This window comes from Pogoniulus pusillus, chromosome 23 (genome assembly GCF_015220805.1).
Source record: "Pogoniulus pusillus isolate bPogPus1 chromosome 23, bPogPus1.pri, whole genome shotgun sequence".
Lineage (NCBI taxonomy): Eukaryota > Metazoa > Chordata > Aves > Piciformes > Lybiidae > Pogoniulus > Pogoniulus pusillus.
The window spans coordinates 4,004,133-4,031,069 of NC_087286.1; the positions used below are offsets into that span (position 1 = coordinate 4,004,133).

At 46.2% G+C, this 26,937-nt stretch overlaps 1 protein-coding gene across 9 annotated transcripts in view; it reads left to right on the top strand.

Annotated features, from left to right (window-relative positions):
• ADCYAP1R1 (ADCYAP receptor type I) overlaps positions 1-26,937 on the top strand; it is a 184,759-nt gene that overhangs the window by 108,801 nt on the left and 49,021 nt on the right. For all 9 annotated transcript variants that reach the window (XM_064162372.1, XM_064162374.1, XM_064162373.1 and 6 more), the window contains exons 4-7: positions 4,420-4,527; positions 22,705-22,740; positions 24,784-24,825; positions 26,347-26,450. In XM_064162372.1, coding sequence (XP_064018442.1) covers positions 4,420-4,527; positions 22,705-22,740; positions 24,784-24,825; positions 26,347-26,450 — 290 coding nt within the window. The remainder of the gene's footprint in view (positions 1-4,419; positions 4,528-22,704; positions 22,741-24,783; positions 24,826-26,346; positions 26,451-26,937) is intronic.

The following is a 26,937-nucleotide window of genomic DNA, read 5'->3' on the forward strand; positions in this document are numbered from 1 at the left end:
GCAATGAGCTCTGCCCTGAGCCTCCTCTTCTGCGGGCTGCACACCCCCAGCTCCCTCAGCCTCTCCTCACAGGGCTGTGCTCCAGGCATGGGAGCATTTCATTAGGAATGCCATGAGAAAACAGGATGCAAGCTGGACAAAACCAGACAGTTTTTACACAGGTCTGCTGCCATAGTAGCTGCAGGCTGGAGGCAGACAACAACCTCTGCTCTTAGTGGATTTGAAGTGAGGTCCACTCCCCGCTTCACTTGGTGAAGGTCAGCCATAAGACTGCCTGAAATCTTGCTTTAGATCTAGCCACTGTCCCATGGCAGTGGAGACACAGCACCAGTGCCAGAGCAGAACCCCACCGTGCAGCTTCACGCCCAAGTCCCTCTGATTTCCACGGGCAGGCTTCACCCAGCAGGAGTTACTGCCTCTACCATGGGTCACAAACGTGACTCATGCTGGTCCTTACTCCATTGAAATTCTTTGTCATCCTTTGCTTTGCTCTTCTAAACTGGTCAGTTCAGATGAACTTTTCCATGCAGGATCAGGCACCCTTCTCACTGAGAGTGGTTTTGTGTCAATCTCTCTCCATCACCTGTCTCAGTAACTAAGGCAAATGACTGACTTGCTGTTTCTCTCTCCCTCTCTTCCCATGTCAGCACACCAGTGCTTTCTAGCACAATGAACTCACAATGTCTTCTTTCAAATGGGGCTGTTTTTCAGCTCTGCATGGCACTACCACCAAAGCAGACACCTGCTAGAACAAAATCTAAAGCACACTGCTATGAAGTATTTATTTATCCAGCAGCTGTGGTTTCTTTTCTGCAGAGTGAGGATTTCCTTGCATTTCCCTAGGTCTGGTTGCAGTTCCTGTTGCTATTCCAGTGCCTGGAAGACAGCTGATGTTGAAGTAATGATGAGAAATAAGAAAGCTTTCCCTATTCCTGTCAAACACATTGAGTTTAAGCGAGCAAGGCTAGCAGGTGGCTCTCAGAAGATCTCATTAGCCACTTTGATTATCTCTAGCACCTCTTGCAAGCAAATGTCTCATTACCATGGATATTTGCATATCTGTACAGAGTGCCATACATCAGTGAACTATAAACTTCTCACTACATGTCTTCAGATTTACATGGTCAATACAGTCCCCACTGCATGGGCAGGGAGCAGCTATCAAAGACAATAACATCCAAAGGTGCTCAACGTGATGCTTATTTCCACCTTTTGCATCCTAACTGCATCACAGAGCTTTTCAAACTGAAGTCTTTGAGCCTTTTGGAGATCTTCTAGTGAACACTGCACTCATACAAAGAAATCCTCATCTGGCAAAGGCAACAATTTTGGGTAAGAGTGGAAAGAGGAAAGGAGAAGGGGAAAATGTAAAGGACTTTTCTAGCTGCTGTGGTGATTTAATGAGAATTCCTGCATCAGTACTGGATTATTGTGAGTTTGGCAACTTCTTATTCTAATAGAATAAGAAGTGTATTTGGCTTTTAATTTAAATGATGTAATCTGACAGTGCATCCTTTAATTTGAAAGAATGCTTTGATCTTGGAGGTCTCTTCCAACCTGGTTGATGATTCTATGATTCTATGATTTACCAGCTGCTTGGCATATATCATCTTAGTAACATCTTAACAGTGTTGCTTGATGCTGACATAACCCTTGGCACACTTCCTCATTCAGAACTGCCTTTGCCACCACACTTGGCAGCAATCTGGGTTATATTCTTGTGAGAAAACACAAGGCTTGATTCCCTGCCACTGAAACCGGTGGGGAAAATACAATTCCAGTCCTGTGAACACTCATTCCTCAGTGATGGAAACCTGCTACTACCACCAGAGTGGATAAAACCCACACTGCTTTTATAATTTGACCACCCATACCTCATTAGATTGTACTAGTGCCAGTCTGAAAGCACAACATGTCCAAGTCTTATCTGATTTTACTGAAGATCTTATTTGTCTTGGCACATAGTCAAGGAGACAGCACATGAACAGCAAACCACTTAGAAAATCATGGAGCTGGTGGCTTTTAACATCTGACAGGATTGTGTTCTTGATTTCAGCATCAAATGTATATAAATAGCAGAGATATATAAATCTATTTGTCTTTATTTTCCTGGTGGAGTAGAAGATGATTCTCATTTGAGATTCCATCACTAGCTCTTTTCTCCCAACATTAGTAGGAAAGTTGAGAGAGTGGTGAGAGGCTGGAATGGGTAGCCCAGTGAGGTGGCTGAGGACCCATGGCTGGAGGTGTTTAAGGCCAGGCTGGAGGAGGCTGTGGGCAGCCTGCTCTAGGGTAGGGTGTCCCTGGGCATGGCAGGGGAGTTGGAACTGTCTGCTCCTTGTGGTCTCTTCCAACCCTGAATGATTCTATGATTGATTTTGCATACTGGATAAGTCTTGGAGGTTTATGAGCTATCAAGATGATGGCCCACAGAGTTACAGGATGGTTTCATTCTCAGTAAGTCTAAAAGGAGCTAAACAGCACAAAAGAGGTCAGCTTCCCTTAGATATCCACAGTACTGCCTGTAGGATGAAGCAGAATCTGGTTCTGTTTCCAGCTCTCTCCCTGGGTCACATTCCAAGATATTTAAATTTAGTTTGACTTTTTTTCTGCTGAGGCTGATGATTGTCATTTGAGATTCAGCCACTAACTCTTTTCTTCCATCATTAGTAGGAAAGTTGAGAAAGTGGTGAGAGGCTGGAATGGTTTGCCCAGGGAGGTGGTTGAGGCCCCATGGCTGGAGGTGTTTGAGGCCAGGCTGGCTGAGGCTGTGGCCAGCCTGATCTAGGGTAGGGTGTCCCTGGGCAAGGCAGGGTAGTTGGAACTGTCTGCTCCTTGTGGTCCCTTCCAACCCTGAATGATTCTATGACTCTGCATACTGGATAAGTCTTGGAGGTTTCTGAGCTATCAAGATGATGGTCCACAGAATTACAGAACATTTTTGTTCTCAGTAAGTCTAAAAGGAGCTAAACAGCACAAAAGAGGTCAGCTTCCCTTACATATCCACAGTACTGCCTGTAGGACAAAACAGAATCTGGTTCTCAGCTTCCAGCCCTCTCCCTGGGTCACATTCCAAATTGTGCCAGTACCTCTGTCAAAAATCAGTGCAAACAGAAATGCACAGAAGTTCAATCAAGGATGTGATGCATAAAGATCCTGAAAGATGGAAAAATGGCAACAGATTTTATGTTCAAGTGAAAACTTGCTTCTGGTATCTGTTGGAGTGCTTTAACTGGGATGAAGAAGTGTCTTGCTCTGTGAGGGTAGAGTCTGGTGATCATTGTGCAGTGCAACCACACAGCTAATGCTATTCCTATGTAGGCAAATTATTTTCTTGCAGAGGAAGCTTATTAGAAAATATTCCATAGAATATTATTAGAACAAATTCTATCAGGCCTGGGTACATTTCTCATTCTACTAGATTTTAATTAGGACTCTTTAATCCTGGTATGGGAAAACTATTTTATTGCAGAGCAAGGTCAGTGAAATGGACAGAGGAATCGAGTGCATCCTCAGTAAGTTTGCAGGTGGCACTAAACTCTGTGGCTCAACTGACTTACTAGAGGGAAGGGATCCATCCAAAGGGATCTGGATAGCTGGAGAGGTGTGCCCAGGCCAACCTCATGAAATTCAAGAAGGCCAAGTGTAAGGTCCCGCACCTGGGTCAGTGCAATCTCAAGCATAAGTCCAGACTGGGTGGTGAGCAGGGCAAGGGAGGGGATTCTGCCTTTTTACTCTGCTCTCCTGAGACCCTACCTGGGGTACTGTGTGCAGTTCTGGAGCCCCCAACACAAGAAGGACATTGAATTGTTGGAGCCAGTCCAGAGGAGGCCACCAAGATGCTCAGAGGGCTGCAGCAGCTCTGCTATGAGGGCAGACTACAAGAGTTGGAGCTCTTCAGCTTAGAGAAGAGAAAGCCTTGAGGAGACCTTGGAGTGGCTTTCCAGTATCTGAAGGAGGCCTACAGGAAGGCTGGGGAGGGACTATTGACAAGGTCTTGTAATGACAGGATGAGTAGCAATGGGTTTAAACTGGCAGAGGAGAGATTGAAAGTAGATGTTAGGAAGTACTTTCCAGTGAGGGTGGTGAGACACTGGCACAGGTTGCCCAGGGAGGCTGTGGCTGCTCCCTCCCTGAAGGTGATCAAGGCCAGGTTGGATGAGTCCTTGAGCAACCTGTTCTAGTGGGAGGTGTCCCTGCCTATGGCAGGGGGTTGGAACTGGATGATCTTTGAGGTCCCTTCCAACCTAAGCCATTCTATGGTTCCAATGTTGTTAGAACATGATACTGTTTGTTATTCTAAGCAAGTACTTACTTACAGATGGCAGAAACAACTATAAAGTGCAATACCAGCACTGAGAAAGGAAGGGATGTCCACTATTAATGTATTCATGTTATTTTTTTCCCCTCCTTCTATAGGTTGCCCAGGAATGTGGGACAACATTACATGCTGGAAACCTGCAAGTGTGGGTGAAATCGTCTTTGTCAAGTGTCCTGCGCTGTTCAGATTCATCATCTCTGAAGATGGTAAAGTTCTCTTTGCCCTTTGCCTTTGGTTTGTAAAGCTGCATGATCAGCCTGAGTCTAAAACCTCACAGAGATACTCAACAGAATCAAGAGCTTTACAACCCTCTGGAGCTGGCCTACACTTTAAAAAAGTGCCACAGCAAACCAGGAGCTTGACATGTGTATAGGGATGTGTCTGTGTGCAAGGGTGGGAGTGTGATGGTTTAGGAGTTCCCTGCCCCCTGACTCTTATGAACTCGCTCAGACTAGACTCAGCCAGCTGGAGGCTAAGCAATGAAGCTTTATGCTCACAGCTTAGCACAATGTACAAGAAGTTAGTTACAACATTTACAGCTATAGACAGAAATAGACAAGTTAAAAGTGATACAGAAACACAACAGCCCTCCCAGAAACCAGAGTGCCCAGGAGGGGCTCCCAACCACCCTTCCACTTTCTTTCCACCCCTCTACCTTATCCCAGAGTATGCCTCATGGTCAAGGTGAGTTTGGAGGATCAGCCAAGGGGGCTATAAGCAGAATTAGTTGGGTTATAGAGTAAAGACCCAGGGAAAATGCACAGGCACTGACAGAGACACACACACTCTCTTATCTATGTTTGTGTTCTTGTTTTTATACATCTTAGCAAGCCTATGAGTGAAGCAGACATCACTACTCTTTTCACAGCCTGTCATTTATTTTCTCTCATTAAAAGATTCCATTTTGCCTCAAACTAACACAGGGAGGAAATGTGTGCAAAGTCTTTCACGGATGGTACAACGTGAAAACATCATCAACTTTAATTGCTGGGGTGGATGTTGTACACTTGGGTCTTCACTGAAATCCATGAGACTTTGTGTTTGAGTTTTGGATAGCTGGGCACCAAAATTCAAACTCATGTTATGAAAGAACTAAAAGTCAAGGCAGGTTCTGGCCATGCCTATGGAAAACACAGACACAGAATCAGAGAATCAACCAGATAGGAAGAGACTTCCAAGCTCATCCAGTCCAACCTAGCACCCAGCCCTGTCCAATCAACCAGACCATGGCACTAAGTGCCTCAGCCAGGCTTTTCTTGAACACCTTTTCTTGAACACATGAGACCATCAATGCAAGGAGATCCCATGTTGAATCATAGAATCATAGAATCAACCAGGTTGGAAGAGACCTCCAAGATCATCCAGTCCAACCTAGCACCCAGCCCTATCCAGTCAAAAGTCCAGGAAGGCTCGGTAGGAATTAAAGGTTCCTGGACTGATGCAGAACCTATTTCATGCCTCATGTAGAAGTGAGACATCACCATCCAGGACACCATTTATATCATTCCAAGAGACAGGAGGTGAATCATACCTTGGAGATACCTCTCTTTATCCATTAAGTACTAAGGGCAATTCACTTAAACGAGGCACCTAATTTTTGAACTGGGAAAGATAAGTCCCTCTTTAAATTACCAGGTGTAAGAAATTAGAATTACTACTGTAATTCTATGTGCTTTAATTGCAGCCAGTATAATTAAACATAATCTTTACTGCTGTAATATTAGTTCTGTGTTGACTCAGTGGGTAGAATGGCACTTACGGAGCCATCCGTGGTTCGTGATTGCAGAAAAAAACCCAGCAGGTCAGCAAGGGGTTGGATTTGTTTCTAGCATGGATGAGGAAATATTCTTCCCTATTTCAGGTTTTGGAGGTGGTGTTAGCGTTTGGTTTGGGGTTTTGTGTGTGTGTGTGTGTATTTTCATGTTGGTTTGGTTTGGTATGGCATTTGTCAGTGGTCACAGAATCATAGAATCAAACAGATTGGAAAAGACCTCCAAGCTCATCCAGTCCAACCTAGCACCCAGCCCTGGCCAATCAACCAGACCATGGCACCAAGTGCCTCATCCAGGCTTTGCATCAACACCTCCAGGGATGGCAACTCCACCACCTCCCTGGGCAGCCCATTCCAATGCCAATCACTCTCTCTGACAACAACTCCCTCCTAACATCCAGCCTAGACCTCCCCTGGTGCACAGCTTGAGACGGTGTCCCCTTGTTCTGTTGCTGCTTGCCTGGCAGCAGAGCCCAACCCCACCTGGCTACAGCCTCCCTGCAGGTAGTTGTAGACAGCAATGAGACCACCCCTGAGCCTCCTCTTCTCCAGGCTTGCCCTGGCACAACTTGAGATATGATTGTTGGTTTGGGTTTTTTGTTTTCATTTCTCCATGACTTGGCCATCAATTTTGCCTTGGCTGCTTGTCATTCAGCCTGATTGCTAAATCAATTCCAATCATTTGCCCCCAGGATTTTTAGACCTATTCACATACTGTGCTCATAGAATTAAAGAATCATAGAATCAACCAGGTTGGAAGAGACCTCTAAGATCATCCAGTCCAACCTAGCACCCAGCCCTAGCCAATCAACTAGACCATGGCATCATCAGGTCCAACCTATCACCCAACCCTCCTAATTAGTTAAACCATGGCACTAAATGCCTCCTTCAGTCTCCTTTTAAACACCTCCAGGGACAGTGACTCCACCACCTCCCTGGGCAGCCCATTCCAATGCCTATCACTCTTTCTGTGAAGAACTTCTTCCTAACATCCAGCCTAAATCTGTCCTGGTGCAGTTTGAGGCTGTGTCCTCTTGTTCTGTCGCATTTGACCTGTAGCAGGATCACAATGTGACCCCTAGTAGTCACTAGTGTAAACATATGTGCTGCTTCTTTACCTCTTTATGGAATCAGTAATATGTGACAGCTGTTACCCCTTGTAGTGCTGGGTTTCAGGGGGTTTTGGACATCTGTTCACTAGGAACAAAACCATTGGAATGGGCTGCCCAGGGAGGTGGTGGAGTTGCTGTCCCTGCAGGTGTTCAAGCAAAGCCTGGATGAGGCACTTAGTGCCATGGTCTGGTTGATTGGCCAGGGCTGGGTGCTAGGTTGGACTGGATGAGCTTGGAGGCTGAGGGAGCTGGGATTGGTTAGCCTGGAGAAGAGGAGGCTCAGGGGTGACCTTATTGCTGTCTACAACTACCTGAGGGGAGGTTGTGGCCAGGAGGAGGTTGCTCTCTTCTCTCAGGTGGCCAGCACCAGAACAAGAGGACACAGCCTCAGGCTGTGCCAGGGGAGATTTAGGCTGGAGGTGAGGAGAAAGTTCTTCCCTGAGAGAGTCATTGGACACTGGAATGGGCTGCCCGGGGAGGTGGTGGAGTCGCCGTCTCTGGGGCTGTTCAAGGCAGGATTGGACGTGGCACTTGGTGCCATGGTCTGGCCTTGAGCTGTGTGGTAAAGGGTTGGACTTGATGATCTGTGAGGTCTCTTCCAACACTGATGATACTGTGATACTGTGGTTGATTCTATGATATGTTTAAGAGAAGGAAGGAGTTTGCTCACTTGGCTCTGGGTAACTAAAAGTTACATGTGTAAATCTGAACTGATCACATGGACTTCTGGCACAGCACATGGAAGACAATGGGTATATGTAGATGTTTCCTCTGGCCTATCTTAAATGCTTATCTTGAGATGAGAGGAGTCAGTAGAGCAGATTGTTGCTTTATGAAAGTCATTTGGCTGCCTTGACTTGGATGACTGATTTCCATATGCAGCAAAATGAAAACAAAAAGGAAGAAATTACAGAATAAAAATGAACCAACTAAACTGTCATCTGGAGAGTTGCTTTGCTGAGAAATTATCTTTGGATTTAATTAAACATGCCAGCTGTGGCTGGTTTCAGTTTGATAATGTACTCTGCTCTAACCTTCAGTGCAACTGAGCAGGAGTAACTTCTGAACTGCTCTCAACACCATACAGAAAGCCTGATGTTACATCTCCTGCTGTGTGATCCTTCCTGGGAAAATTAGAATCATAGAATCACAGAAGCAATTAAAGTTGGAAGGGACCACAAGGATCAGACAGTTGAAAACCCCCTGCCATGCCCAGGGACACCCTGCTCTAGAGCAGGCTGCACACAGCCTCAGCCAGCCTGGCCTCAAACACCTCCAGCCATGGGGCCTCAACCACCTCCCTGGGCAACCCAGTCCAGCCTCTCACCACTCTCATGCTCAGCAACTTCCTTCTCATGGCCAGCCTGACTCTCCCCACCTCCTGCTTTGCTCCATTCCCCCCAGTCCTGTCACTCCCTCAGAGACTAAAAAGTCCCTCCCCAGCTTTTTTGTAGCCCACTTCAGATACTGAAAGGCCACAAGAAGGTCACCTGGGAGCCTCCTCTGCTGCAGCCTGCACAGCCCCAACTCTTTCAGGCTGTGCTCACAGCAGAGCTGCTGCAGCCTCTGAGCATCCTCCTGGCCCTGCTCTGGACATACTCCAGCACATCCACATCCTTCTTGTAATGGGGGCTTCATAACTGGGTGCAGCACTCCAGGTAGGGTCTCATCAGAGGGGGACAGAGGGGGAGAATGACCTCCCTGGCCCTGCTGGCCACCCTTCTGCTGCTGCAGCCCAGGCTCTGCTTGGCTTTCTGGGCTGCAAGTGCACACTGCTGGCTCCTGTTGAGCTTCTCCTCCAGCATCATCTCCAGGTCCCTCTCCTCAGGGCTGCTCTCCAGCCACTCACTGCTCAGCCTGGAGATGTGCTTGGGATTGCCCTGGCTCAGATGCAGGACCTTGCACTTAGTCTTGTTGAACCTCCTGAGCTTGGCTTGTGCCCACCTCTGCAGCCTGTGCAGGTTCCTCTGGATGGATCCCTGCCCTCCAGCCTGTCTGCTGCACCACACAGCTTGGTGTCATCAGCAAACTTGCTGAAGCTGCACTCAGTGCCACTGCCCATGGCACCAAATTTCATTTCACCTCTCTGCTTTTCCAAAATCACTAGAATTTTTGTTTCACTTCAGATGCAGACTGGACAGAAAGAGCCTTCTCAAAATCATATGTGAAAGAAACCTAACCTATTAGCTCCTGAGTTTCCTCTGATCTGGTACTTTAAGGATTTACAGTGGCTTTCTTTTAGGTGGTTTCTAAACATTGATTTAGTTTCCTCCTCAACATCCATTTCTCTGATTGATGTGCTTCATTTCTGTTTTCACTAGAATCTGTAACTTCCATGTAGCCACTGTTCTGTACTATGCTTTTCCCAGTGCCTTCCCAGTTCTTACTCCAGAGGCAAGCACTTTAGAATCATTTTTAGCCTTCTAAGGCAATCTTGCAAAGAAAGGAGAAAGGAAAAGTATGTCAAACTGTGATATTGCATTTCAGTATGACCTATCAAGACCTAGAGGTGGCCCCAACATAGTGATCTGCCCTCCCAGCTGGAAGATTTTCTCTCTTTTGTTCTTCTTCTCCTTTTTTTCCAGTCAGAGGTGATACTGCCTGGCAGTGGAAATCTACAGAGGCCAGGTCTATGCTTTTCTATCTTTGCCCTGCACAGCTGAGGTATTCTGGAACCTATAAAGCCACATTACTCAACCAGACCTTTCAAAGAAACCCAATAGGCAGATTAGAAGTGAGCTTATTTTGGGACCTTTGATTTGCAGTGGAAACTAATATAAATGATAAGAGGCAGCTTCTGAGCACTGCCATATGCTCCACATTGAGAAAATATTTCCATTCACAAATCTAGATAATAAACATGGTTAGCTCTCACTGCATCTTCCAGCCATTCAGAATGCTCCTCTAATGCCCAGCCTAGGACACAACCTGCTACACCCACAAAAAGCATTAAAAGCATTAGTACAAAGCATGGGTTACTGTCTAAGACAGAAAAAATCTACATCACTTCTACCAAAGACAGAAACTGCACCTTATCTTCAGACCAGGATTAAGGAGGCCTAATTAAAACCTGGTAGAATGAGAAATGTATCCAGGCCTGATAGAATTTGTTCTAATGATATTCTATAGAATTATTTTGTAATAAGCTTCCTCTGCAATAACATAATTTGCCCATATAGGGGGAGCATCAGATGTGTGCTTGCACTGCACAATAATGACCAGAGAATCATAGAATCAACCAGGTTGGGAGAGACCTCCAAGATCATCCAGACCAATATAGCACCCAGCCCTGGCCAAACAATCAGACCATGGCACTAAGTGCCTCAGCCAGGGTTGGCTTCAACACCTCCAGGGATGGCGACTCCACCACCTCCCTGGGCAGCCCATTCCAATGCCAATCACTCTCTCTGCCAACAACTTCCTCCTAACATCCAGCCTAGACCTCCTCTGGTGCACCTTGAGACTCTGTCCCCTTCTTCTGTTGCTGCTTGCCTGGCAGAAGAGACCAGACTCTACCCTCACAGTGCAAGACACTTCTTCATCCCAGTTAAAGCGCTCCAACAGATACCAGAAGCAAGTTTTCACTTGAACATAAAATCTGTTGCCATTTTTCCATCTTTCAGGATCTTTATGCATCACATCCTTGATTGAACTTCTGTGCATTTCTGTTTGCCCTGATTGTTGTCAGAGGTAATGGCACAATTTGGAATGTGACCCAGGGAGAGGGCTGGAAGCTGAGAACCAGATTCTGCTTCATCCTACAGGCAGTACTGTGGATATCTAAGGGAAGCTGACCTCTTTTGTGCTGTTTAGCTCCTTTTAGACTTACTGAGGATAAAACCATCCTGTAATTTTGTGGACCATCATCTTGATAGCTCAGAAACCTCCAAGACTTATCCAGTATGCAGAATCAATCATAGAATCATTCAGGGTTGGAAGGGACCACAAGGATCAGCCAGTTCCAACTACCCTGCCATGCCCAGGGACACCCTACCCTAGATCAGGCTGGCCACAGCCTCCTCCAGCCTGGCCTTAAACACCTCCATGCATGGGTCCTCAGCCACCTCACTGGGCAACCCATTTCAGGCTCTCACCACTCTCATGCTCAACAACTTCCTCCTCACCTCCAGTCTTATCTTGTGCAAATGTTTGTGAACCAAAGTGTTCAGCTTGCTGCTGCTTTGGAAGTTACATGGCTTCAGTGCTCAGCCAGGGAGCTTTCTTGTCTCTAAGAACAACTGAAAACAGTCTGTGAGTGATCTCTTTAAAAACCTTGGCAGACACTCAAGTATTTTGTGGTAAGACACCAAGCCTCATATATTCTGCACCAACAATATCATAGATGGACAATGGGATTTATGGCTGCAGGATTAACTGGATATGGGAAGCAAACTGTAGCTTTTATATCTTGTCTAAGTTTATGTGGTTATTGCTAATCAGAGGAAGATGACAAGAGAAGACTTACTGAGAGGGGAAAGGATACTCTGTGTTCATATGCTGAAAGCCCTTCTGGAACATTCCTGGGGAAACAGCCCTGGTAAAGACTTTAAGTGGTGACTAAATGCCACTGTGAAAGCAGACCCTAAGTCCTAAACTGAGTGAAAAGACAGCTAGAGTCATTGTCTTCCCAAGGGGAAAACTGTTGAATATATTGAATGGGCTGCCCAGGGAGGTGGTGGAGTTGCCATCCCTGGAGGTGTTCAAGAAAAGTCTGGATGAGGCACTTAGTGCCATGGTCTAGTTGAATGGACAGGGCTGAGTGCTAGGCTGGACTGGATGAGCTTGGAGGTCTCTTCCAACCTGCTTGATTCTATGTTCCTATGATTCCATTTGCAAGTTACAGTTTCTATTAATTTGGGTTCTATATTGACTTTTTTTTTAAAATATAGATACAGATAGATATAGATATAGACATAGATATAAAGAAAAAAGTGATTGTTAAAGATCAGAGGACTTCTAAAAGGTATCTGGAGGATGCTGTATTTATTTCCTGCCTAAGTAGAAGATGCAGGCTTTCAATGCTACCAGCTGAAATTAAGGTCAGCATTGCAGCAGCTTAAAATTGGACATTGCATTTGCCTGTCAGACAGGCAAGGCAAAAGATCAGTGCAAAGGTCTAGATTATTATTCAAGTGTATCTCACCCCTGGTGGGTATTGCAACATCCTGCATGAAAATCAAGGGAAGAAAAAACATGGGGATCAAGGAGCAGTCTCTGGAATAAAAGACATGACCCCATCCCATAGCATTTTCATCATGGGAATAATAATGAGCCACTTAATCTGTGAAGCAATCAGGGCTCTGTGCATACCTTAGTTTCATCCTTCTCTTTATGTAAGGTCCTATTAACATTCAGAAGTAAGTTCACTGCAAAGGTATCTGATTTTTTTTCTTGGCTTAATCTATAGCCCAGCTAAAGGTGATGGCACCTCTCAAACCTGTCTGCATATTGCACATGTGTTGTAGCTGCTTAGCCTTTAGCAAGTCCTAGAAAGAATTGTGACAAAAAGAAAAGGCATAGAAATAATGAGTCATGCCAATAACCAAGATAATAGTGCTTACTAGATAACAAGTCCTTTCCTGCTGGTTTTCATCCCCAGGCTTTCCACAGGCAGTAAAGCCATCGAATCACTCCAGCTTTTCCAACTTGAGGAGGACAAGCTGTAATTAAGCATGCTTGCTCGGTCACAGCATCACAAAGTCTATCTGCAATGCAGAGGGAAAGGGGAGGAAAATATTGCCATCAGAGAATAGTGACTATCTACAGTTCCAATCAAGTGCTTAAGGCTTCATAGATGGCTTTTTTTTTTTACAGGAAAAGAACATTTTATTGCCCTTCTCACCAAATTATGGGGATGTAATTTTCTGTGTCTCTCATATTCAAGCACAAAACATGAGCAAGAGCATTTCAGCTAAAGAGCATGTCCTCTGTCCTTTGCAAGATAACAGCCTTCAGTGGCCAGAGGAAAGCTATAACACAGCTTTGACCTTTGTCAATGTGATCTGAAAGCTGATTTGGCCTTGGAAAATAAAAACAATCATGCTCTTCTGCAAAGTGTGCAAGCAATGGAGTGTGCAGAGAGCTGCTGAGTAGTTTGGAGCACACTTGGACAGCAAAAGATAATACACTGAAGTATCACTGTAAGTGCAGCACTGGCAGATGCTTCAACCTTTAGCAGTTGCCTTTGCTTTCTTTGCATCTCTCCTCCTGACTCAAAAAATTCAGAAGAGAGGTTCAGTTGATTACGAGATTTTAGATGTGCTTCTTGCAAGCAACCACTTCAAGCTTTGTTCTCTATGACTTATTTCACAAGTGATAATCTCTACCAAACAACCTTTCTAATGCTCTGCATTTTCTTTCTGAGTAAATAAAATTGCTTTTCTCTTCTCTTTGAAGCTAGGAGACCCTTCAGCAGTATTTGTGTCGCTCTGATGGATGCTCCTGTGGCAGACAGCCTCATAGGAAGGATACACATAATATTTAGATGATGCCTAGCAGTTGCTATGGTGACCTCAGTCCACTGCCAGTTTTATAGACCTTGATAGGAAAGAGGAAGAAAAGAAGAGAGACATAATTGCAACCCCAGGCACAGATACAGGCTGGGTGGGGAATGGCTGAGAGCAGCCCTGAGGAAAAGGACCTGGGGGCCTGGGCTGATGAAAAGCTCAACAGGAGCCTGCAGTGGGAATGCAGCCCAGACACAACCCTGTGCTGGGCTGCAGCAAGAGCAGTGTGGGCAGCAGGGCAAGGGAGGGGATTCTGCCCCTTGGCTCTGCTCTCCTCACACCCACCTGCAGTCCTGGGTGCAGTTCTGCAGCCCCCAGCACGAGAAGGACATGGAAGTGTTGGAGCCAGTCCAGAGGAGGCCACCAAGATGCTGAGAGGGCTGCAGCAGCTCTGCTGTGAGGACAGGCTGAGAGAGTTGTGGCTCTGCAGGATGGAGAAGTATTCAAGGAGACCTTAGAGTGGCCTTCCAGTATCTGAAGGGAGACTACAGGAAGGCTGTGGAGGGACTATTGACAAGGTCTTGTAATGACAGGACAAGGGGGAATGGCTTTAAACTAGCAGATTTAGACTAGATGTTAGGAAAGGCTTCTTTGCAGTGAGGGTGGTAAGACACTGGCACAGGTTGCCCAAGGAGGCTGTGGCTGCTTCCTCTCTGGAGGTGTTTAAGGCCAGGTTGGATGAGGCCTCAAGCAACCTGCTCTAGAGGGAGGTGTCCCTGCCTACAGTGAGGAGTTGGAGCTGGATGATCCTTGAGGTCCCTTCCAACCTAAGCCATTCTATGATTCTGGTTCTATGATAATGTAGATGTTCATATCTGTACTTCAGTCCTGCCTCCACCAGCCTATGTGCTTTGGCCTTTACTTTCTCCACATGGCACCTCACTGATGTTAGAACCATGGAATCATAGAATCAAGCAGTTTGAAAGAGACCTCCAAGCTCATCCAGGCCAACCTAGCACCCAGCCCTAGTCAATCAACCAGACCATGGCACTAAGTGCCTCATCCAGGCTTTGCTTGAACACCTGCAGGGACAGTGACTCCACCACCTCCCTGGGCAGCCTTCAGCCATTATTTACTGGGTCTTCCTTTCTCTATATCTCATGAAACCATGTGCCCTGAAAATAGCATAGGACATAGGAAGCAAGAACTTGTGCATCAGTTCCATCAGTGCCTTTACTACAGTGTTCTAGTGAAGCTAGTTCATCTCATCCTGTGGTAGATGCCTAAAACAGATCACCCTCTGGAAGTGCCTGTGTCTTTGCCCTCTATGGAGGGAAGCTTGAAATACAGATGAACACCAAGTGTGTAAATCAGACAGGATGAATTTGCTCCACAGGATCAGTCCATCAGATGTCTTTAGGTACCAGTTCTTACTGAAATACACAAACTTCTTCCTAATGTCCAATTTATATCTATTCTAATTTAAAACCTCTCACCATTGTCCTGTTTCTACAGGCCTTTGTAAACAGTCCCTCTACAGCTTTCTGGTAGGTCTCCTGTATGTACTGAAAGGGTCCTATAAGCTCTCCCCAAAGCCTTCTCTTCTTCAGACTAACCAATCCCAATTCTCTCAGCCTGGCTTGATAGGAATGGTGCTCCAGCCCCCTGATAGTCTTGGTAGCCTTCTCTGGACCCTCTCCATCACACTGATGTCTCATAACTGAATATAGTAGTCCAGATGTTCTCTCACCAGAGTAGAGTGGCAGAATCACCTCTCCTGATGAAGGAACTGGAATGGTCACACTGTGTGTGGGGGATCTTGTGTGCCCGGTACAGGACTGGGCAGAGAGCTCTAGAAGCAGTGGGCAGAGCATGAAAGTGGTATGTGTGTAAGGAGCCCAGAAAGGTCCAGAAAAGCTGCTAAGTAGACTGCTGCTTCTGAATGCAGCTTTGCCAGCCTGCTGAACAGATTGCTGGAGCATCAGAGCAGCATGCAGCAACAGGGAGGCGAGCGAGCAGGCACAGCGTGGGGGCTGCTGTGGAGTTGGGCATCAGAGCTCACTCACTTATTCTCTATTTATAAATTAAATCTTAAGCTTCTAATCAGTGCTGGATAAAAAAAAAAAGGGGGGGAATTTAATTTCTGCCTAACCAGCTCATTACCCACATAGCTGGACAGCAGGATAACAAGCGATTGGAGCACACCTCCATCACCTCGCTCTGCCTCAGTCTCTGTTCTTGCTGAAGGGAGAGAATTAACACACAATAAAAACCAGTGTGAGCTCTGCACGTTGATCTCAAAACTGCCTAAATCCAACCTTTTGGAGGTTTATTTATGAGACCTAGTCCTCCAACCCATAATACTGAGATGGGAACAATGGGAACAAAGGAAAATTCTGGGCCAGCTATTTCAGGATGGAGTAGTTTTGGAAGCCTTTCAGTCCTCACACACACACACACTAAGAAAGGGCAAATGCTGGAACAAAAGGGTTAAATGCAAGTTGTGCTCAGATAAACAAATCTGTGGGAGATAAAGCAGTTGCCCTGCCAGCTGACACTGAAAGCAGCCAGCACAAATTTGGCACACAGGAGAGGATCTAAAAGGCTGCACTGAGCTCTGAGGCTGCTCACAGAAGGGCTGTTTCTTGGCTTTGGCTTTGCCAATCCTGCTCACTGTAAATCAGAAGCAACAATTGCTTGTATCAGATTTCTCATCAGCTGGAGGATGGTGAGGAGGTGGTTATGTTTTCTGGGAGTCAGTAAATGAAGCCCAAAGAATGAAGCCTGATAAAATGCAAGAAAAGGGCATGACAGATTTGGTCTCTGCCTCTAGCTCTGTGGGAAGACCTTGGCAAGCCTTTTCATTATTTTTTTCCCTCCCATCTTTTACCTCTTCATGTAGGACACAGAAACAGGCAATATTTTCTGTGTTTCATTTCTCTGGTCTTTGGGACCAACCATTGAGCATTCTGATGGATCTTCTCTAAGGTCTGCAGTAGTGCTACAAATAGCACCTAATTAATAATGGCAATTAAAGCACTAATACAAGATTTGCTTTAGTTCTCACCTGTTTAGCCTGGTCAAATAGTGAATAACACTCTCTGTCAATACACTGGATAAAGTATCCTTTGTCAAGGAGAACATTAGCTTCCTCACATTGACTGATGTGAGCAATTATTGATTTAATAAATAGTATACTAAGACACTCTTTAGTAGCTGCTGTTTGCTCCACCTTCCCAGAGCTTGGGCTGTGCTGTTATTTAACAACAGCTTAATGAGGAGCACAAGTGCCAAAGTCGCTGCCTGCACTTAGCACATCACCAGGGCCAAGCTATAGCAGTTGCTCTACCACCCAATGATCCCTTTCCATCCGGGAAGGGGGATTGGGTGAAGGTGAGGAGATCTGTGGGTTGAAATGAGAAATGGATTTAATGATGCCAATATAATAAATAATAAAAAGGAAATATTTTTTAAAATAATAAAAAGCTGTGCCAGTATAAAGTCTGCACAGTTGTGCTCAGCCCAGGGTTTGCTCTCTTCTGCCAGGCAATGACCAGCAGAACAAGGGGACACAGTCTCAAGTTGTGCCAGGGCAGATCTAGGCTGGATGTTAGGAGGAAGTTGTTGTCAGAGAGAGTGATTGGCATTGGAATGGGCTGCCCAGGGAGGTGGTGGAGTCACCATCTGTGGAGGTGTTGGAGCAAAGCCTGGATGAGGCACTTAGTGCCATGGTCTGGTTGATTGGCCAGGGCTGGGTGCTAGGTTGGACTGGATGATCTTGGAGGTCTCTTCCAACCTGGTTGATTCTATGATTCTATGATAGTCACCATTAACAGGAAAGAAGTCCTCAGGGAGGAGAATGTCAGACAAGTGTTTCCAGGGATGGCAAGAAGCAGCAGCAGGAGGAGTCCAAGAATCATAGAATCATAGAATTAAGCAGGTTGGAAAAGACCTCCAAGATCATCCAGGCCAACCTAGCACCCAGACCTAGACAATCAACCAGACCATGGCACTAAGTGCCTCATCCAGGCTTTCCGTCAACATCTCCAGGGATGACAACTCCACCACCAACCTGGGCAGCCCATTCCAATGCCAATCACTCTCTCTGACAACAACTTTCTCCTAACATCCAGCCTAGACCTGCCCTGGCACAGCTTGAGACTGTGTCCCCTTGTTCTGTTGGTGGTTGCCTGGCAGAAGAGACCAACCCCACCTGGCTACAGCCTCCCTCATTAACTATTAAACAGAGAAATAATCCAAATGAACTCCATCACAGGCTCATGCATGTAAATAAACAATAACTGGCACAGGCATCTAGCATGTAGACATCCATATTCTGGTGCAGGACACATAAACTATGATGCCAGAGAGAATGGCAGCAGAAGTACAAAGGAATTTAAAACCAGATGGTGCCTGTATGTTCCTAATTATGTGTTTATATAGATACATTAATTATATATATATATATATACACACACACAAGCATTATTATATCTCTGTGTACATTATCTCAACATTCATTAGACAAAGTTTGACTTTTAGTTGTAACTCAGAGCACAATGCTCAGTGTATATCTAATTGACTCCCCAGTAGCTTAGCTTATGAGTGAAAATTAGGTTGATGGATCAAGGCTAAAAGCCTACAGAGAAAAAAGTTGAATTGGAACTCTCTTCAGTACTTTAGCAGGACACTGGTCAGGCCACATCTTGAGTGCTGTGTCCAGTTCTGGGCTCCTCAATTCAAGAGAGATGTTGAGGTGCTGGAAGGTGTCCAGAGAAGGGCAGCAAGGCTGGGGAGGGGCCTGGAGCACAGCCCTGTGAGGAGAGGCTGAGGGAGCTGGGGGTGTGCAGCCTGCAGAAGAGGAGGCTCAGGGCAGAGCTCATTGCTGTCTGCAGCTCCCTGCAGGGAGGCTGTAGCCAGGTGGGGTTGGGCTCTTCTGCCAGGTAACCACCAACAGAAGAAGGGGACACACTCTCAAGTTGTGGCAGGGGAGGTCTAGGCTGGATGTTAGGAGGAAGTTGTTGTCAGAGAGAGTGATTGGCATTGGAATGGGCTGCCCAGGGAGGTGCTGGAGTCATTGTCTCTGGAGGTGTTGAAGCCAAGCCTGGCTGGGGCACTTAGTGCCATGGTCTGGTTGATTGGCCAGGGCTGGGTGCTAGGTTGGACTGGGTGATCTTGGAGGTCTCTTCCAACCTGCTTGATTCTGTGATGATGAGTTACTGATTTGAGCAGCAGCAGGTTACGAGAGACACTACGAAAGACAGTGATGAAGGAATAGTGGCTTGGTTTTGATCCTCCAAGCACCTCATAAAACCAGAGATAAAAATTCCACACAGGACATCCTAAAGTTGTTGTTCTGAATCCAGAATTTATCAACTTAAACCTTTATATCTGAGCTGTATCACTGCTATTTGACCTGGATTTGAGTAGACTCAAGAAAGAAACTGATCTGTTCAAAACCATTCTGCAGAGGTATCCCTGTTACTCTGCCAAGAATCTGGAGCACAAACAATGCCTCTGCAGCATCTGGTTATTTACTCTCATGCAGTAGGCTGAATGACCTTTGCTGAAAACTGCTAGGGCAGTTTGTTTTGCAATCAGTAGACTTACCCAATATTTGCAAGCATCTGAGAATCCTCATATGTGAAACCTTGCAGGAGCTGAAGCTGGACAGAGAAGCCAGGAGAATGAGTGTGTTCTTATCCTGGCTTTCAGTATTAATCCTCCACAGCAACTGGTGGGTTGGATGTGTAGGTTTGATGTTGAATGTATCTATTCAATGCCACATCTGATGCTTTATTTTGGTTTTCTAGATCCCCATCATCATCTTCACAGAGTAAATTTTCTGTCTTAGAATCATAGAATCATTTAGGTTGGTAAAAGCATTAAGGTCTTTGGGATTAATCAGAAACTATATTGTAGCCAGGTGGGGGGGTGGCCTCTTCTCCCAGGTAACCAGCAATAGAACAAGGGGACACAGTCTCAAGTTGTGCCAGGGTAGGTATAGGCTGGATATTAGGAAGAAGTTCTTCACAGAGAGAGTGATTGGCATTGGAATGGGCTGCCCAGGGAGGTGGTGGAGGCACCGTCCCTGGGGGTCTTCAAGAAAAGACTTAGTGCCATGGTCTAGTTGATTGGATAGGGCTGGGTGCTAGGTTGGACTGGATGATCTTGGAGGTCTCTTCCAACCTGGTTGATTCTATGATTCTAAGTTTAAATCCCCTTTTAGAGATTAATTCTATGTGTTCAAGCAAAGCCTGGATGAGGCACTTAGTGCCATGGTCTGGTTGACTGGCTAGGGCTGGGTGCTAGGTTGGACTGGATGAGCTTGAAGGTCTCTTTCAACCTGGTTGATTCTAAGATTGATTCTACATTTCTGTCTGGAAAGGGTTTCTCAGAAGATGACTGATGGCACTCTCCTGTTAAATCTCTTTTTATCATGTTGCTCCACCAAATTCTAGGAGGGACATGAGAAAGAGATGAGATTTAGTTTCTTTCTGTAGTTTTTTGTGTTTTCATTGTTGTTGTGGGGTTTACTGGGAGGAGGCATTACTAAACTATGTCCATAAGTCCCACATATCTTAAATCCCTCCAGGGATGGTGACACCATTTCCCTGGGCAGCCTATCCCAGAGCTTTCAGTGAAGAAATTTTTCCTTTATCCAAACGAAGCCTTCTCTGGTACAACTTGAGGCCATTTCCTCTTGGCCTATCTTAGAAGGTCAGCAAATACATCTGATTTGTTTCAGATGGGGATGAGAAAGAGAAATCACTGAGCTTCATTTTCTGGCATGATAAAGAATGTGAAGGTACATAACAGTGTGCCCAGGTGGCCAAGAGAGCCAGTGGCATCCTGGCCTTCATCAGGAATGGTGTGGCCAGCAGGAGCAGGGAGGTCATTCTGCCCCTGTACTCTGCACTGGTTAGACCACACCTTGAGTACTGTGTTCAGTTCTGGGCCCCCCAGTTTAGGAGGGACATTGAGATGCTTGAGCGTGTCCAGAGAAGGGCAACGAGGCTGGGGAGAGGCCTTGAGCACAGCCCTACGAGGAGAGGCTGAGGGAGCTGGGATTGGTTAGCCTGGAGAAGAGGAGGCTCAGGGGAGACCTTATTGCTGTCTGCAACTACCTGAGGGGAGGTTGTGGCCAGGAGGAGGTTGCTCTCTTCTCTCAGGTGGCCAGCACCAGAACGAGAGGACACAGCCTCAGGCTGCGCCAGGGGAGATTTAGGCTGGAGGTGAGGAGAAAGTTCTTCCCTGAGAGAGTCATTGGACACTGGAATGGGCTGCCCGGGGAGGTGGTGGAGTCGCCGTCCCTGGAGCTGTTCAAGGCAGGACTGGACGTGGCACTTGGTGCCATGGTCTGGCCTTGAGCTCTGTGCTAAAGGGTTGGACTTGATGATCTGTGAGGTCTCTTCCAACCTTGGTGATGCTGTGATACTGTGTGATACTGTGAAAATACAAACCACATTTGGCTTACATTGAATTCACTCCCTTTAGTGTCCTGTTTCCTTATATCCCTTTCTCCTGTCTCATGGAAGGATAAAGAGCTGAGCTAATTGAAACATTTAACCTGCCCTAGTGCTCAGTGAGAGCTGCAAAGCTGTTTTCACCGGTGGGTGGGCAGCTGGCAGAGCTGTTTGCTGACAGCTTTGTCAGGCTGCTCTGTGTGCATGATGCAGCAGCACCACTCGGTGGCTTAAAGCAGCTTGGCTTTAAGCATCCCACAACACAACTTGAACCAAAATCCACTGGCTTGGGAGAGTGATTTCAGTGCATTTTGTGTAGGATAGGTGAGAGGTTGGTTTGAGATAATCAAACATTTTATTTATCCCCCCCTAGATTTTCTCTGGGGACAGAAGAAAGGAAAGTGAAAATGTTTGACACAAACCCAAATTTTTATGATTTCCCATTGTATCGTTTAGTAATTTTAGTGTAGAAATCAGCATGGGTTTTTAGCACAATATTTTGGAGATGTGTGAGCTTTTTCTGCTTCAGAGCCCTCCCTTCCTTCCAAAATAACCCCACCCAACAACCAAAACCAAAGTCAGAACCAACAACACCAAAAAATCCCAACAAACAAACAAAACCAATCACCCTCCCCCCAGTAAACCCCACAAGGACAATGAAAGCAAAAAAATACACTGAAGGAAAATAAATCTCAACTCTTTCTCATGTCCTTCCTAGAATTTGATGGAACAACCTGATAAAAAGAGATTTAACAATAGAGTGCAATCAATCATCTTCTGAGAAACCCTTTCCAGCCAGAAATGTAGAATCATAGAACCAGTCAGGGTTGGAAGGGACCACAAGGATCAGACAGTTGAAAGCCCCCTGCTATGCCCAGGGACACCCTACCCTAGAGCAGGCTGCACACAGCCTCAGCCAGCCTGGCCTCAAACACCTCCAGCCATGGGGCATCAAACACCTCCCTGGGCAACCCAGTCCAGCCTCTCACCACTCTCATGCTCAACAATTTCCTCTTCACCTCCACTCTGAACCTACCCATCCCCAAATTTGCTCCATTCCCCCCAGTCCTGGCACTCCCTGATAGTCTGAAAAGTCCCTCCACAGTTTTTTTGTAGCCTCCTTCAGATCCTGGAAGGCCACAAGAAGGTCACCTCCTCTGCTCCAGACTGCACAGCCCCAATTCTTTCAGGCTATGCTCACAGCAGAGCTGCTGCAGCCCTCTGAGCACCTTCCTGGCTCTGCTCTGGACACACTCCAGCACATCCACATCCTTCTTGTAATAGAGACTACAGAACTGGATGCAGAATCATAGAACCAACCAGGTTGAAATAGACCTCCAAGCTCTTCTAGTCCATCCTATCACCCAGCCCCAGCCAATCAACCAGACCATGGCACTAAGTGTCCCATCCAGGCTTTGCTTGACCACATAGAAATAATCTCTAAAAGGGGATTTAAGCACAATTCTACTACAGTTCTTACCTGAGCTTTGCTACATCCACTCCTCTCATGGGCAGAAAAAGTCTCCTCAAATCAAATTGCAGAGTATTATCAAAACCAAACTAATTATCTTCATTCTTCTCATTGCAGGTTGGGAAGTGGATAACTTGGGGCAAACTCATGCAGGTAAGAGCCAGTTGTGCTGGCTAGCTCCTGTTCACCTGTGTTCTCAACACCTATATGCAGAGCAGATGAAAACATGAGGCTCTTGAGAAGCTATTTGTCTATTAACAGGCATGATGAGGAATGCAGGGAGTCTGTTGTGACATACTGATAAAAAGTCAAAATCTGTCCAGTTTTGAGAAATTAGATTCAGAGAGGTTGTCCTGCCCCTCCACACTGCCCTGGTGAGGTTGCACCTGGAGTACTGTGCCCAGTTCTGGGCCCCCCAGCTCAAGAAGGCAGAAGAGCTCTGCAGCGGGACCTTGACTACCTGGACAGATGGGCAGAGTCCAATGGGATGGGGTTCAATAGCTCCAAGTGCAGGGTGCTGCACTTTGGCCACAGCAACCCCATGCAGAGATACAGGCTGGGGTCGGAGTGGCTGAGAGCAGCCAGACAGAGAGGGATCTGGGGGTGCTGATTGATACCCGCCTGAACATGAGCCAGCAGTGTGCCCAGGTGGCCAAGAGAGCCAGTGGCATCCTGGCCTGCATCAGGAATGGTGTGGCCAGCAGGAGCAGGGAGGTCATTCTGCCCCTGTACTCTGCACTGGTTAGACCACACCTTGAGTGCTGTGTTCAGTTCTGGGCCCCGCAGTTTAGGAGGGACATTGAGATGCTTGAGCGTGTCCAGAGAAGGGCGACGAGGCTGGGGAGAGGCCTTGAGCACAGCCCTACGAGGAGAGGCTGAGGGAGCTGGGATTGGTTAGCCTGGAGAAGAGGAGGCTCAGGGGAGACCTCATTGCTGTCTACAGCTACCTGAGGGGAGGTTGTGGCCAGGAGGAGGTTGCTCTCTTCTCTCAGGTGGCCAGCACCAGAATGAGAGGACACAGCCTCAGGCTGTGCCAGGGGAGATTTAGGCTGGAGGTGAGGAGAAATTTCTTCCCTGAGAGAGTCATTGGACACTGGAATGGGCTGCCCGGGGAGGTGGTGGAGTCGCCGTCCCTGGAGCTGTTCAAGGCAGGACTGGACGTGGCACTTGGTGCCATGGTCTGGCCTTGAGCTCTGTGGTAAAGGGTTGGACTTGATGATCTGTGAGGTCTCTTCCAACCTTGGTGATACTGTGATACTGTGAAGAGGGACAGGGAGCTGCTTGAGATAGTCCAGTGCAGAGCCACCAAGATGATGAAGGGAATGGAACAGCTCTCTTCTGAGGAAAGCCTGAGGGAGCTGGGGATCTTTAGCCTGGAGAAGAGGAGACTGAGAGGTGACCTCATCAGTGTTTATCACTATGTGCAGGGTGAGCACCAGGAGGATGGAGCCAGACTCTGCTGAGCGATACCTGATGACAGGACAAGGGGCAGTGGGTGCAAGTTGAGGCATAGGAAGTTTCATTTAAACATGAGGAGCAATCTCTTTTTTCCCCGTGAAAGTGACAGAACACTGGAACAGGCTGCCCAGGAGGGTTGTGAAGTCTCCCTCTCTGGAGATATTCAAAATCTGCCTGGACTCACTCCTGTGTGATGCAGGTGATTCTGCTCTGGCAGGGGGGTTGGACTGGATGAGCTTTGGAAGTCCCTTCCAGCCCCTGCCATGCTGTGATTCTGTACAATTGGTGTGATCTAGCCTAAATCCACAAAACTGGACCAAAAAGAAATTCATTCTTGCTTTTTACCCCTGAAGGGGGGAAGTACTTTTTTCCTGAGTGCTGTCAGCACTCAGCATACTGAAACACCTATTATGGGCTATAAATCTAAATTTCTCTAGACATCACATCTGACTTTTACACTGAACTGGTCGTAGTTCCTTTGCAGGTCTCTTGAGCTGTGTGCTCACTGCTTGCAGTTGGCAATGTTTTTAATTTTCTAGGTTCAATTTTGATTTAAGCTCACAAGTAAAACTCTGTTTGCTTCCTGAAAAGACAGAATCAAGTATTTATTACCTTTGGGCCTGATCCAAGCAAATAAAAATCAATTGGATTCTATTCACTAATTTCCACAGAGACCACTTTAGGTCTGTGGGGAAAGCACAATCAAAACAGTTTCATACCAAATTTCCTCTCTCATAGGTGATTATGACCTGCTGGAAAGCACAGCCCAGTCTCCTCTAGGTAAGAAACAGAACTTCTGTTTATTTTACCTCTGTTCAAAAGAATGATCCAAGTTTTTTCCTCCTGACTTTCAGGTACTACTTCCTAATCACTTTTAATTCCAGTGATACATTTTCTGGGGCATTACTTTTAGCAGGATTGTGAAAACTTATTCCTCCACTATTGAGCCTTGCAACCTAGCGAGTAGGTTGGTATAAATTCCATCTACCTGCTTCCTAAATGGTGTTAAGGAAAGTCAACACCGTGATTCAGTGGTTATTTTCCATGGAAAACTAGGGATGGATGTGCAAGAGTAATTTACATTTGCCAAGTAATGCAATGTGCTTAAAGGAGTGCTGTGATTGAACAGATTGATTCTGCTGCATGGAGAGAAAACAAGTTCTCTAAAAATAAGGTCACTGCTACTGTCATGAGCTACTTGACTAAACTGCTCTAAGAATGCAAAGCAGCACAACCTTAATGAAAGGGAAAAGAAACTAAACTAAAACAACAACAAAAGCATGGAAATTTCCATCAGTTTGGGTCAAGGTACAGCTCAAACTCCAAACACTATAGTAGTTAGATAAATGGAAATTGTTCTGTTCTGTGGGAGAGGAATAAGTGCAGTCAGCAGCCCAGCTCTAGCGTTTTCATCCAGGTCACTGAGCTCTGGAAGGAACAATGATGCTTAAAAAGAGCACCATGAGGACTATCCTACTACAGACAGCTTCAGTAACAAAGTGAGTGTCAAGGGACACTATCTCTTCTGCCCCCAGCTCTTGCTTCTCAGTACAGCTTTAAGCCTGGTGATGGACTTAGTGAAAGCCCTTGAGGAGCTAGTATTTATATGAGTTAGGGTGAAAAAAAGGAGAAAATGAGAGTGAAGTTTTTCTCTGGGTTTGTTTTGAGCCTCCATGCAAACACTTGCATCAGAATGACTGATTAATAGAACTGGGTTAACAGGGAGAAGGACATGAGAAGCTCTGAAACAGGTTTGAAATTGTCATCTGAAGCCACACCTGGTCATCAGGAGATGTAGCTAAACATATTTGCTGTGAAGACAGAGAAGGGGAAGAGCTTCCCACCTGGTCATCTGGAGATGTAGGTGAATGTATTTGCTGTGAAGACAGAGAAGGGGAAGAGCTTCCCACCTGGTCATCTGGAGATGTAGGTGAATGTATTTGCTGTGAAGACAGAGAAGGTCAAGAGCTTCCCACCTGGTCATCTGGAGACATAGGTGAATGTATTTGCTGCAAAGACAGAGAAAGGGAAGAGCTTCTCACTCCATCTTTTCTCTGCTTTCCTACAGACCCTACTCAGAAAATCACTCTGAGATTAGAGCCTAGACCTGAAGATAAAAGAATGTGATATAAGTTATCTCACTGTAGAAGAAGTTCCTCATCACAGTCATATAATGACTATGGACAGCAAGATATATAGTGTTTCCAGTAACACTGTGGGTTTTCTTTGGTCCTGTATGTGGTATGGCATGCCCTGGGCTTTGCTTCAGCAGTGTCACATTCCCAACTATGCTTTGCACAGGGGACATCAGCAGAAACTGCACTGAAGATGGCTGGTCTGAACCTTTCCCTCATTATTATGATGCCTGTGGCTTTGATGAAAACGAAACAGAGTCTGATAACCAGGTGGGAATTAACCTTATAACTAAAAACAAATGAAGGGGGGGAGCAGAAGGCTGCTTTTTGTCCAGCCTCTGGTCACGCTCTGATTTGATGGCAGTTAGAATGAAACAGTCAGATATTTATAGGCATAAAAATGTGACAGGAGAGATTGAGATTTAAATCCTTCCTAGCCTAGTGCTGAATGATTCCAGAGTATGAGTAGTTACTGTTGATATGTCTTGCAACCTCTAGAAACTTGAGTTAGCCCCCAGTTCTGCCCTTGTTGACTAAGGAATGCCTTAGCCAACTCCTTTCTTTCTATAGATGTATGCACAGTGGTCAAAGAAATATAGAGAGCCTTTACTAGCTCATGGACAAATAAGCCTCATGCTGTGCAGACTCAAGGGCATGTCAGAGACAGAGATTCTCTGATGCACAGGGGGATCTCAGGGGAACCAAGAGGAGAAAACAATCAGGCTTCAAGAAACAAATCCTACTTATGATCCCCCTG